The sequence below is a fragment of the Salmo trutta genome, chromosome 20 (assembly GCF_901001165.1).
Source record: "Salmo trutta chromosome 20, fSalTru1.1, whole genome shotgun sequence".
Taxonomy (NCBI): domain Eukaryota; kingdom Metazoa; phylum Chordata; class Actinopteri; order Salmoniformes; family Salmonidae; genus Salmo; species Salmo trutta.
Genome location: NC_042976.1, coordinates 9,159,904 through 9,172,254, shown reverse-complemented (window position 1 = coordinate 9,172,254; position 12,351 = coordinate 9,159,904). Strand labels below are relative to the sequence as shown.

At 40.7% G+C, this 12,351-nt stretch overlaps 1 protein-coding gene across 3 annotated transcripts in view; it reads left to right on the top strand.

The window, feature by feature from the left end:
• Positions 1-11,951, top strand: part of LOC115155524 (glycophorin-C) — a 38,264-nt gene extending 26,313 nt beyond the window's left edge. For all 3 annotated transcript variants that reach the window (XM_029702207.1, XM_029702206.1, XM_029702205.1), the window contains exons 3-4: positions 9,328-9,369; positions 10,870-11,951. In XM_029702207.1, the coding sequence (XP_029558067.1) occupies positions 9,328-9,369; positions 10,870-11,066 (239 nt within the window). In that variant the 3' untranslated portion in view covers positions 11,067-11,951. The remainder of the gene's footprint in view (positions 1-9,327; positions 9,370-10,869) is intronic.
• The last annotated feature ends 400 nt before the right edge of the window (positions 11,952-12,351 follow it).

Here is a 12,351-nt window from a genome sequence, read left to right as displayed (position 1 = left end):
CTGGTGATTAAATTACATTTTTCAGTCAGCAATTTATTACCTATTCATTAAATAGTCCATTACGATATTATTTTAGTTGTACAGTACCATACCAGTCTTACTCTGACCGTGTTCTTACTGCAGGGGATAAATAAGAAATGTGTCGTGATGTGACGAGGAAAATGAATGAGCAAGTCCAAAGTGATTTTTTTAGTACCTGCAGTGTGCAAGAGAGGCAGGGTTCAGATCACATGTACAATTAATTATAGATTAAAGTTTTTCAAAAGTCAAATATGTTTTGGAGCCCAGGAAAGGAGTCTGAGGGGGAGAGACGATGCGAACTTCGCATATTAAAACTCATCTGCGAGGATGAAGTTCCTTTGGCCAGCAAATGTAAACATTGAACATTTTCCTAGGGAGCAAAATCTTAATGCTTTCTACGACCCTGACGCTGGGAGGAAGTAAAAAAACATTTATGTACTAAGACCTGCAGTCTCAATACCAGAGGAGTATTTGGTGTGAGTGGTTATTATTGCTCATGGTTACTTATGTAACATATAACTAAGAATAGAAGTGTTAATAATGGTTGGTGCTTAGCTCATCCACAAGCACAAATGTTGTATATTGAACATGCAGTAGGCTTTCTCGACATGCAATATTTATATATTCTGAAAATGAAGTACACAGTATAATAAATAAATACATAAATAAATAACTCTTAGCACCAGAGCAACTGCAATACGATTATGTTTAACGAAGGTACAGCCTCTCCACCTGCTCCACACCTCCAAAAGTGTGCATTTCATTTTAAAGGACACTTAGTATTTTTATTTTTAGACAGCTGCCCTCCGCGTGTTGAATAATACAAGATTAGCATCCATCTCTGTGGAACGTCACCCAAAGAGGAAGAGCCGAGAGAGATGTGGCGAGAGAGAGTGGTGTTTAGCCCTAAGTTAGGCACAGGCAGCGGGCCACGGCTGAGCTGTTTGCTGAAGGAAATCAGGACTCCGTCATATCCACCAGACAACAGCAGGTGGGAAATACAGTAGAAAGAAACACCCTTTCAATTATTTATTTTTAATCCACCGAGACACTGTGAAAATATGAATGCTGTCTTTGAACGCTGTCTGTCCATCCTTGAAATTCGAAATAAGTTTTCAAGAGTTGGTGTTTTTTTTTATTTCCATTCTCCTTGTAGTTTTAGCAGAATTCATATCTATTGCCTGCATGTTTAACGCTTTTGATGTTAGTCTCCCAAACTCATGTTGTTTGATAGGCCCTACTTCTCAGATTGAGCTGAAGATTATTCCCAAACTCCTTCTGCCACTTTATTGGGGCCAATAAACTAACAAAATGAACATCTCAACTCACCCAACGAGTACAAATTACCAACAACGTGACGACTGTTGATTTGATTTCGAAACATTATTGTGTTGCCACAGCACGGATGGCCTCAAGTGACTGCTGCCAGAAAACCAAGAGTCATGGTTACCTCTCAAGACTTATCACAAGTCTATTAATGACATGCCCTGTGCCAGCTGGCCCAGAGAGGGAACCAGGAAATGGACTGTCCCACTGCCATACTCCCATGCTAGAAACTACATTAGAGAAACAACTGCACTACGTGATACAATTTTCATTAAGATTGGTTCATGCAGTGTGATAGGCTTCCATCTTGCTTCTCACAGTATCTAACATTTAAATTAATATGATTTACTTTTCCTTACAATGGCCACTAAATTGGTACTGGGTCTGACCCTGTATACAGCTTACATTCTCCTTTTTTATTCCTTATTTCTCTTGTTGTTTTTATACTGCACTATTGGGAAGGGCTTGCAAGTTAAGCATTTCACTGTACTTGCGCATGTGACGAATAAAACTTGAAAACTTGAAACTTGAAATTGGACCACCATTTAGGGACGAAGAGCCACTGGAGCTAGATTGCAGCCAGGCTTTATTTATTTCCTGGGAATACCATATCAGCCCGGTGTCAGCCATAGACCTGCAGGGTGGAATTAATTTGGCTTCCAGTTCCCCCTTCCTTCCTACAGGGAGACACTTACCAGCCCTGCTTCACAGTCGGCTTTCGGCAAGATTAACGCCACTTCTGGGAATGTGATGAAAGCAGTGTATCTCGCTCCCGGGGCAAGGTCTTCTGCGGATGTGTTGGCGAAATGTGTGAAAGAAATGAAAGAAGGAGGAGGGGATGAATGATGGTGCTCTCATGCTCTGTGGCACCCGATACCCACCACCACCATCCAACACCCTCCAACACGCCTTGGCCTGCCTGTCAGCACCTTTGGGTACCGGTGATGGGAAGAGAAATCTGCCCTTGGGTGTGGCTCAGCTGTCCCCATCGGGCGGTGCCACTCTCCATGTTGCAGCGGCGAGCAGATCTAGGATCTGAGGCTAATGAGGAGACAACTCCGGGCAAATTTGGCAAATTTATCAGGGATTTGAACTCTCTCCTCGGCTCCCAGATCTACAAATAAAATAAAGTCAAATGTAATTTGTCACATGCTTGGTAAACAGCAGGTGTAGACTAACAGTGACATGCTCATGGGTCCAGTTCCAACAACGCAGAGTTAAAGAAGAAATAGTGACATAAGGAATGAAATACACAGTGAATAACAAATAACAATTATGAGTCAAAAGCAACATGGTTATATACAGGAAGTACCAGGTAATAAAATGTCTATATGCAGGGCGTAACAGGTAATAACATGGCTATATACAGGAAGTATCAGGTAATAACATGGTTATATACAGGAAGTACCAGGTAATAAAATGTCTATATGCAGGGAGTAACAGGTAATAACATGGCTATATACAGGAAGTATCAGGTAATAACATGGCTATATACAGGAAGTATCAGGTAATAACATGGCTATATACAGGAAGTATCAGGTAATAAAATGTCTATATGCAGGGCGTAACAGGTAATAACATGGCTATATACAGGAAGTACCAGGTAATAACATGGCTATATACAGGAAGTATCAGGTAATAACATGGTTATATACAGGAAGTACCAGGTAATAAAATGTCTATATGCAGGGCGTAACAGGTAATAACATGGCTATATACAGGAAGTACCAGGTAATAACATGGCTATATACAGGAAGTATCAGGTAATAACATGGTTATATACAGGAAGTACCAGGTAATAAAATGTCTATATGCAGGAAGTACCAGGTAATAACATTGCTATATACAGGAAGTAAAAGGTAATAACATTGCTATATACAGGAAGTAACAGGTAATAACAAGGCTACATATAGGGAGTAACAGGTAATAACATGACTATATACTGGAAGTACCAGGTAATAACATTGCTATATACAGGAAGTACCAGGTAATAACATTGCTATATACAGGAAGTAACAGGTAATAACATTGCTATATACAGGAAGTACCAGGTAATAACATTGCTATATACAGGAAGTACAAGGTAATAACATGGCTATATATAGGAAGTACCAGGTAATAACACGGCTATATACAGGGAGTAAATCATTATGGGGTATTGTGTGTAGATTGATGAGGAAAAACAGTTATTTAATCCATTTTAGAATAAGACTGTAACGTAACAAAATGTGGAAAAAGTCAAGAGGTCTGAATCATTTCCGAATACACTGTACAACTGAACACAAAGAAACTGAAATGTGGAGCAGCAGCATCAGCGCATGTGGTGAGTGTGAAAGTGTGTGTGTGGCGTCATTATGCATGTGTGTGCATGTTATGTATGTGTAGGCATGTGGATAGAGACCAGTGTGTGTGCACAGAGTAATTTAAAGCGTTTACAACCAAGATATGGGCACTATGCCAGGCTTCTCCCCAAATAAGATTGTCGCTGCACCACATTGCCTGCTGCGCCACTATGTAAAGATTTCACAGCAAGTGAAAGTAATATTTAGTTTTAAGAGTACATTTGATCGCCAATGACAATGTTGTGAATTGCGAAACAGGCCATTCATTCCGAGCATTATCATGTTACTCAATTAATTCAGCACATTTCAGCTGTAGGCCTAGGCTATCTCGACACACAGGACGAACAGAGCGCACCCTGAGTAGGCGATAGCGTTGCCGATTCATTCAAACTTTCTAATGGCAGTCAAACAAAAGTCAAATGACAAAAGTTGCTATGCTTGCTAGATAACCTCCAACGAATGACAGAATATCTCTCACTTGGCAAAATCACGTTGATGATTATACAGATAACGGGAAGATGAAAAGTGGAAATAGTTAAAATATTAAAGTATCAGGGATCAACTCTGTTTAAAAAATATGCACATCTAGTCTCATACTGTTTTTTGATCACACAATCTCTACCGAAGCTCTCATATTATGGGCAGCAATACGAGCCGGGGAACATGTTACAGTGGTATTTTGACATGCATAGTATGCAATGTATGGATTACGGAATAAAGTTAGGAATTTTCATGCAACACAGGAGTTAGGATTTGGAGTTTTAGTGGGATTGGGACAATAGGTAAATAGTCTACGCTCTGTGTTGTTGTATGTGTCGGACTGCTTTGCTTTATCTTGGCCAGGTCGCAATTGTAAATGAGAACTTTTTCTCAACTTGCCTACCTGGTTAAATAAAGGTGAAATAAAAAATAAATAAAATAAAATATAAGGCTATATACAGTAAGGCTACCACGTGACTCAATAGATACAAAATACACTTAATTTAGTCTACATTATTGTATGCTAAATGTTTCTGATCAGTGATAGATAAATTAGCTACCACTTCCACTTGTCCAGCCAAAGGTTAATTAACCAAATATACAAAGAGATTAAGTGAAACAAAATCACATTGATTGATTATCAGACACAAGCTTTTGGTAGGGAGTAGGACAGGCTGAAGAGAAAAATCCACTTGTATAACATGCTAGCAAAATGTTCTGATCAGCTAATATATAAGCAAACTAGAATAAAGATGATCATTAGCACTCACCTCCATTTATCTAACATTTCCTCAGCCTAACTGTTACCAAATAACAAAACGGAGTTTCAGTGAAAACAAAAATCTGACACAGTTGTCTCAAAGCAGTGCGATGGCGCTGTCTCAATCAAAATGGTGCTGAAATGATCATCTAGGTGACCACACACAACTTTAAATTAGTATAGTGGTTTTATATTACAGTAAGTTTCAGTATAAGCAAAAATGTTATATATGACTTCAATTGCATTAGCCTACTTTATTCCAATATTTTATTTTATCTTTATATTTTACCCCAATTTCGATTACGATCTTGTCTCATTGCTGCAACTCCCCAACGGGCTCGGGCTCGGCGAAGGTTGAATCATGCGCCCTCCGAAACATGACCCGCTAAACCGCGCTCCTTAACACTCCCCCGCTTAACCCGGAAGCCAGCTACACCAACGTGTCGGAGGAAACTGACTACCGAAGTCAGCCTGCAGGAGCTCGGCCCGCCACAAGGAGTCACTAGAGCGTGATGAGCCAAGTAAAGCCCCTCCCACCCCCCGTTATTCAATATCTTAATAATTTAGTCATAACTAAAGTGAGTTTTCCTCTCTCTGAGCTTTTTCCTCATCTCCTCACTCCGCTGCCAGCCAAGGTGGCACCAGTTTAAATACCTATAGGCTACTGTTTTCTAGAAATGTGGCTTTTTTTCGTTTTCAGGCTCATTTCATTTCTGCGATGTCGGACTAGGCCTGGGCTCGGGCTATATCATTTCCTGGGTCTTGTCATTTAATATTTTCAGGAAATGTGAATAGTGGTCCCAGGACAATCCCGGTGTTAATCCCTAGTGATCAGTCCTACCACCGTCGTTTCGTCAGCACGTCAGCACCGTCGTTTCGTCAGCACATGATGGTGTCGTGGTCATTTGTGGCCACGCAGTCATGGGTGAACAGGGAGTACAGGAGCGGACTAAGCACGCACCCCTGAGGGGCCCCAATGTTGATGGGCAGCATGGCGGATGTGTTGTTACCTACCCTCACTGCCTGGAGGGCGGCCCGTCAGGAATTCCAGGATCCAGTTGCAGAGGGAGGTGTTTAGTCCCAGGGTCCTGAGCTTGGTGATGAGTTTGGAGGGGATTATGGTGTTGAATCCTGAGCTGTAATCAATGAACAACATTCTTACATATGTATTAATTTTGTCCAGGTGGGTGAGGGCAGTGTGGAATACAATAGAGATTGCGTCATCTGAGGAGGCGGTATGCGAGTTGTAGTAGGTCAGGGGGTCTGGGATGATGGTGTTGATGTGAGCCATGACCAGCCTTTCAAAGCATTTCATGGCTGTAGATGTGAGTGCTACGGTGCGATAATCACTTAGACAGGTTACCTTGGCGTTTTTAGGTACGGGGACTATGGTGGTCTGCTTGAAACACGTAGGTATTACAGACTGGGTCAGGGAGAGTTTGAAAATGACACTTGCCAGCTGGTCAGCGCATGCTCTGAGCATTCGTCCTGGTATTCCGTCTGGCCCCACGGCCTTTCGAATGTTAACCTGTTTAAAGGTCTTACTCACATCGGCTATGGAGAGTTAACCCGTTAACCCGTTAACCCGTTCCCCTACCCTGAATTATAGATGGATATATTTTTGCTTTTAAAATAGGATAGGCTGCTTGCCTGCATCTGAATTTCACCAAGCATCTTAGTGGCAACTTTAAGTAACTGTCCAGTGAAAATCTCACTTTTAAAAGTTCATATTCTGTTAATTCATACCCTAAAGATGTTGTTGCCTCATCCTATGTGTGTGTGGCCAAAGCACAAATTTGAAAAAAAAACCACTTCAAAAACCCCACCTCAAACTTGTATCTTAAACAGACCATTTAAAAAATGCTTGCTATTTCATCAATAAAGGAGGATGACCTGGCCAATTAGCAGCCTACTCGCATGAATATTTAAAAAAATGTATTACCGGTATACACCCACACCATTCTGTTGTTTGTGTACGCCTACACCATTCCAACAAAGAAAAGCAGCTTTTTAACATACTTAGTAAATACACATTTGCAAGGAAAACTCTTTCACTCATATTGTAATTAATTATAAGTAATATTTCATAAAAATCTGGAAACACTGGATAGTTACTTTAAACCAGGGATGGGCAACTTTGATAAAGACACGGTGGTTGGAACCAAAAATCTCATATTTGGACTCATCAGACCAAAGGACAGATTTCCACCGGTCTAATGTCTATTGCTCGTGTTTCTTGGCCCAGGCAAGTCTCTTCTTCTAATTGGTGTCCTTTAGTAGTGGTTTCTTTGCAGCAATTCGACCATGAAGGCTTGATTCACGCAATCTCCTCTGAACAGTTGATGTTGTCATGTGTCTCTTACTTGAACAATGTGAAGCATTTATTTGGGCTGCAATCTGAGGTGCAGTTAACTCTAATGAACTTATCCTCTGCAGCAGAGATAACTCTGGGTCTTCCTTTCCTGTGGGGGTCCTCATGAGATCCAGTTTCATCATAGCACTTGATGGTTTTTGCATCTGCACTTGAAGAAACTTTCAAAGGTCTTGAAATTTTCTGGATTGACTGACCTTCATGTCTTAAAGTAATGATGGACTGTCGTTTCTCATTGCTTATTTGAGCTGTTCTTGCCATAATATGGACTTGGTCTTTGTTCCAAATAGGGCTACATTCTGTATAGCACCCTTACCTAGCCACAGCACAAGTGATTGGCTCAAAAAAATTAAGAAAGAAAGAAATTCCACAAATGTACTTTTAACAAGGCACACCTGTTTATTGAAATGCATTCCAGGTGACTACATAATGATTCTGGTTGAGAGAATGCCAAGAGTGTGCAAAGCTGTCATCAAGGCAAAGGGTGGCTACTTTGAAGAATCTCAAATATATTTTGATTTGTTCAACACTTTTTTGGTTACTACATGATTCCATATGTGTTATTTCATAGTTTTGATGTCTTCACTATTATTCTACAATGTAGAAAATAGTAGAAATAAAGAAAAACCCTTGAATGAATAGGTGTGTCCAAACTTTTGACTGGTACTGTAAGTATTCACACTCTTGAGTCAATACATGTTAGAATCACCTTTGGCAGCGATTACAGTTGTTACAGTCTTTCTGGGTCAGTTGAAAGAGTACAGTTTTGTAACTAAATATTGAGCAACATTGCCTACGTACATTTTGTAAGTATATCAGTTATACCTGTTGTGTAATTATGTAAAAATATTGTTTCAGCAACTATTACTACAAAGTAAGACAGTGAGGAGACTATTATGATTATACGTTTCTGGAGTGAAAGTAATATTGTCTTCTTACTCTTGCTCTGCATTCCACAACCAAGTCCTGCCTGCTATTCCAGTACATTCACAGGTCTGAGTGTACAGTTGTAGCAGCCTTCATAACCACTGATGGTGGGTTCATTTTTCGATTATGTGTTTTGAGTTTTCGCATTCTGAGTAATGTTATGCATTCCAGGGAGCAGAGAAGGTCTGTGAGTCTACATCTAAAATGGCCAATCAAGAGTTAATGACGGTTCTGGGATTCATACATGCATATCGAGGCCACCTGGAACAGGCAAGCATTTGTCAAAGTCCATAGTCCTAAAGCTCTTCGTTTTTTACTGAATTGAAGAAAAATATTGTGATTTAGTTAGTGAAAGAGCCACACCCATGGTGATGTTAAGAGTTGTCCCTTTCCCACCATAGCTGCTTCACTTAGGCTGTAACTACAGTACACACTGGGATCTGTTGTTTAATTTCTCTCCCTTCGTCCCAATGAACAGGTTCTGTAATGCCCCTTTATTTGCTGAGAATATGTCCACATTGTAAACATTGCATCGTGATGAGGATCTAATGAGTGGGCGAACACCTAGATGTTTTGGGTGATTAGGCATTAATGAGGCTGCCTTTTAATTGCACACTTCGGGGATGTAATGAAGAAAAAATATATTTCTTTAGCTATAGCGCTTTCTCAAACTTGTGAGGATCGATCTCCATTTTGGATCTCACGTTGTGTTTTTATAGATGACATAGTTTCGTCTCTGGCTGACTGACTCTTTCACTGTCCTTCAGAGAAAGTCAAGGCAAGGTGGGCAGATGTTGCATGTGCTATAATTCATGATTACCTTTAATCACTTTCTCCAATGAGAGTTTTGTCTGTCCCCCGGTGACAGATACAGAAAAACCTCTCTGCACACACACCAGGGAAACAGCTGTCTATAAAAAGCCTCCTGAAAGATTCACATGTTAAAAAAAGTCTGTGGAAAATAAATATGAATGTGGTTCAAGATACATGGCATAAATTGAAGGTAATAATAAATACACACTGTACTGTATGTAAGTTATGTATGTAACCTACAGTATATTAGCACATGATCTGAAATCCCTTTATTTTTGCCTTCTTAGATTACGACGTGGACGATGGATACTTGGATGCCATACTAGGAGGTGAGTTATAATAGAGTTCCTCTCATGCTCAGAACATTCAAAGGCCTTCCATGCCTTTCCTCCCTCATTCACATTGATGTTGCTGAGAGATTTGATGCTGGAGGCAGACATCCTCCAAAATGTAATGATGGTGATGCATGCAACACAAAGACATCTCTTTCTCTTTCTTTCAGAGAGCAAGCAGAGTCTGCTAAATGTTTCGGAACAGAGCTATATAAAGCCATTTTTTGAAGTCAGTCAACCAACGGGCCAAATTTAAAATGTAATGCTACTGTTATTTTTATGGCACAAAATATTGCCGTTGTCTGCCAACAGCTGTAACAGACCACGAAATATGCATTTAAAAAGACACTGTTCTTCTTCTGCCAGTAATGTGTTCAAATTAGAATCTAGCCTGAAACTGCCTTTTTATTACCAAGAAACTGGCATTCCACAAAATAGACAATTAAGTCACAAAACATCTTCGCAAGTTGTGGTTTTCTGCCTCAGGCAGCTCTTTCAAACTTAACGGTTCACTGTAGGACAAACTGCCTCTCCTATCACAGTACTGCTACCATTCACTGTTGGCAAACATCACGTTGAACTTTGATTGAACAATTCTTATTTGAAAATAACAGAGAAACAGCTGGTTAAGCCTGTACACCCTGGTTAAGCCTGTACACTCTGGTTAAGCCTGTACTCCCTGGTTAAGCCTGTACACCCTGGTTAAGCCTGTACACCCTGGTTAAGCCTGTACACTCTGGTTAAGCCTGTACACCCTGGTTAAGTCTGTACACCCTGGTTAAGCCTGTACACCCTGGTTAAGCCTGTACACCCTGGTTAAGCCTGTACACTCTGGTTAAGCCTGTACACTCTGGTTAAGCCTGTACACCCTGGTTAAGCCTGTACACCCTGGTTAAGCCTGTACACCCTGGTTAAGCCTGTACACCCTGGTTAAGCCTGTACACCCTGGTTAGGCCTGTGCACCCTGGTTAAGCCTGTACACCCTGGTTAAGCCTGTACACCCTGGTTAGGCCTGTACACCCTGGTTAAGCCTGAACACTCTGGTTAAGCCTGTACACTCTGGTTAAGCCTGTACACCCTGGTTAAGCCTGTACACTCTGGTTAAGCCTGTACACCCTGGTTAAGCCTGTACACTCTGGTTAAGCCTGTACACCCTGGTTAAGCCTGTACACTCTGGTTAGGCCTATAATCTCTGAACACTACATAACAAACTTTTGTTTTGCACTGCACTTTGTTGGCAGGTTGGAGCTTGATGTGTATTTTAGAGGTGTATATCCCTTTTGGGTTGGTGTTTACCGTCTAATCAGGGAGCAGTCTTCTTCTGATCCACATACATTCCAATGACCTTGCCATTTCAAAGATCAATGGCACTTCAAGGTCGAAGTCCTACCTGTGCAGAATTGTGGGCTATTGTGAAAAAAAATCCCCATTGTATTTTGCCATTGTCATTGTGAGGCAAAAGTCCTTGCTATAAAACATTCTCATCTCTATTTGCAGCTGTCATTGCTGCTGTGGTCCTGGTGTTGGTGTGCCTGGCGGTGGTAGTAATCCGCTATATGTACCGGCACAAGGGCACCTACCACACCAACGAGGCCAAGGGCACTGAGTTTGCCGAAACAGCGGATGCGGCACTCCGGGGTGACCCGGCTCTGCAGGATGCCATGGATGAGAGCAAGAAGGAGTACTTTATCTGAGCAGTGGCGTCCCCTGCTGTTTACAATGGACTTTAGGCTATGGACTCTAGGTATTTTGGGGTTGGAGAATAGAAAGTCTGGAGACTGGATGAAAATGACCTTTCTGTACTTAAGTGAATAATGTCCTATCAGTTAAAGATGATCTGCTTCTATAGCTAAAGGTCTCTTTTCCTGATGAGACTGGCTAAAGGTCTCTTTTCCTGATGAGACTGGCTAAAGGTCTCTTTTCCTGATGAGACTCTGATCAGTGACTGAATAGACAACAATTTACCAAAGATGCATCTTAATAACAATAATATTAATTCAGTATTCTTCCCCCTACCAGTTTTCCTCTTTAATATATTTGGCATATCACCAAACATATACAGTGGGCTCCAAAATTACTGGCACCCCTGACTGGCAATGCACAAACAATACTTAAAAAAATATAAACAATATAATTATAGAGATAAACTCAAAATAACAACATGTGAAAAATACTGTACTTTATTAATGTTTCAATGGAACCCAACAAAATCATTTATTGATTTAATTAAAAATAATTGTCCTCCAAATCAAAGTTTCACAATTAATGGCACCGTTAAATACTATTGTAAATAACATCTACCAACATTAAACCAGGAATTAAATCCTACTTATTTAAGTTTATCTAAGTGTTAAGGAACGATATTGAGCCATTACATCACTTCCTGTTTCACTAGGGTATAAACATGAGGTAACAGGCATGCAATATCCCACTGTCATCCAACACCATGAAGAAAAGAAAAGAACTGGCAGTTCAAAAGAGACAGATGGTCGTAGACCTTCATAAATCTGGTAAAGTCTACAAGAATATCCACAAACGATTGAATATACCACTGAGCACTGTCAGGGCAATTATTAAAACATTCAGAAGATATGGAACAGTTGAAAACCTCACAGGTTGAGGACGCAAATGCATTTTTCCCCTCAAGATAGGAAAGAGGATGATGAGAGAAGCAACAAAATCCCCAAGAATCACTGTGAAAGAATTGCAGGCCTTGGTGGCATCTTGGGGTCAACAGGTTTAAAGAAATCACCATCAGACACCACCTCCACAACCACAGGCTCTTTGGAAGGGTTGCCAGAAGAAAACCCTTAATGACCCCAAGACACAGACGCAAGCGCTTGGAGTTTGCCAAACGTCATTTAAATTTTGACTGGAAGAAGGTGCTCTGGTCAGATGAGACCAAAATTGAACGTTTTGGTCAGATACAGCATCGGCATGTTTGGCGTCGAAACAGAGATGCATACAAGGACAGGTACC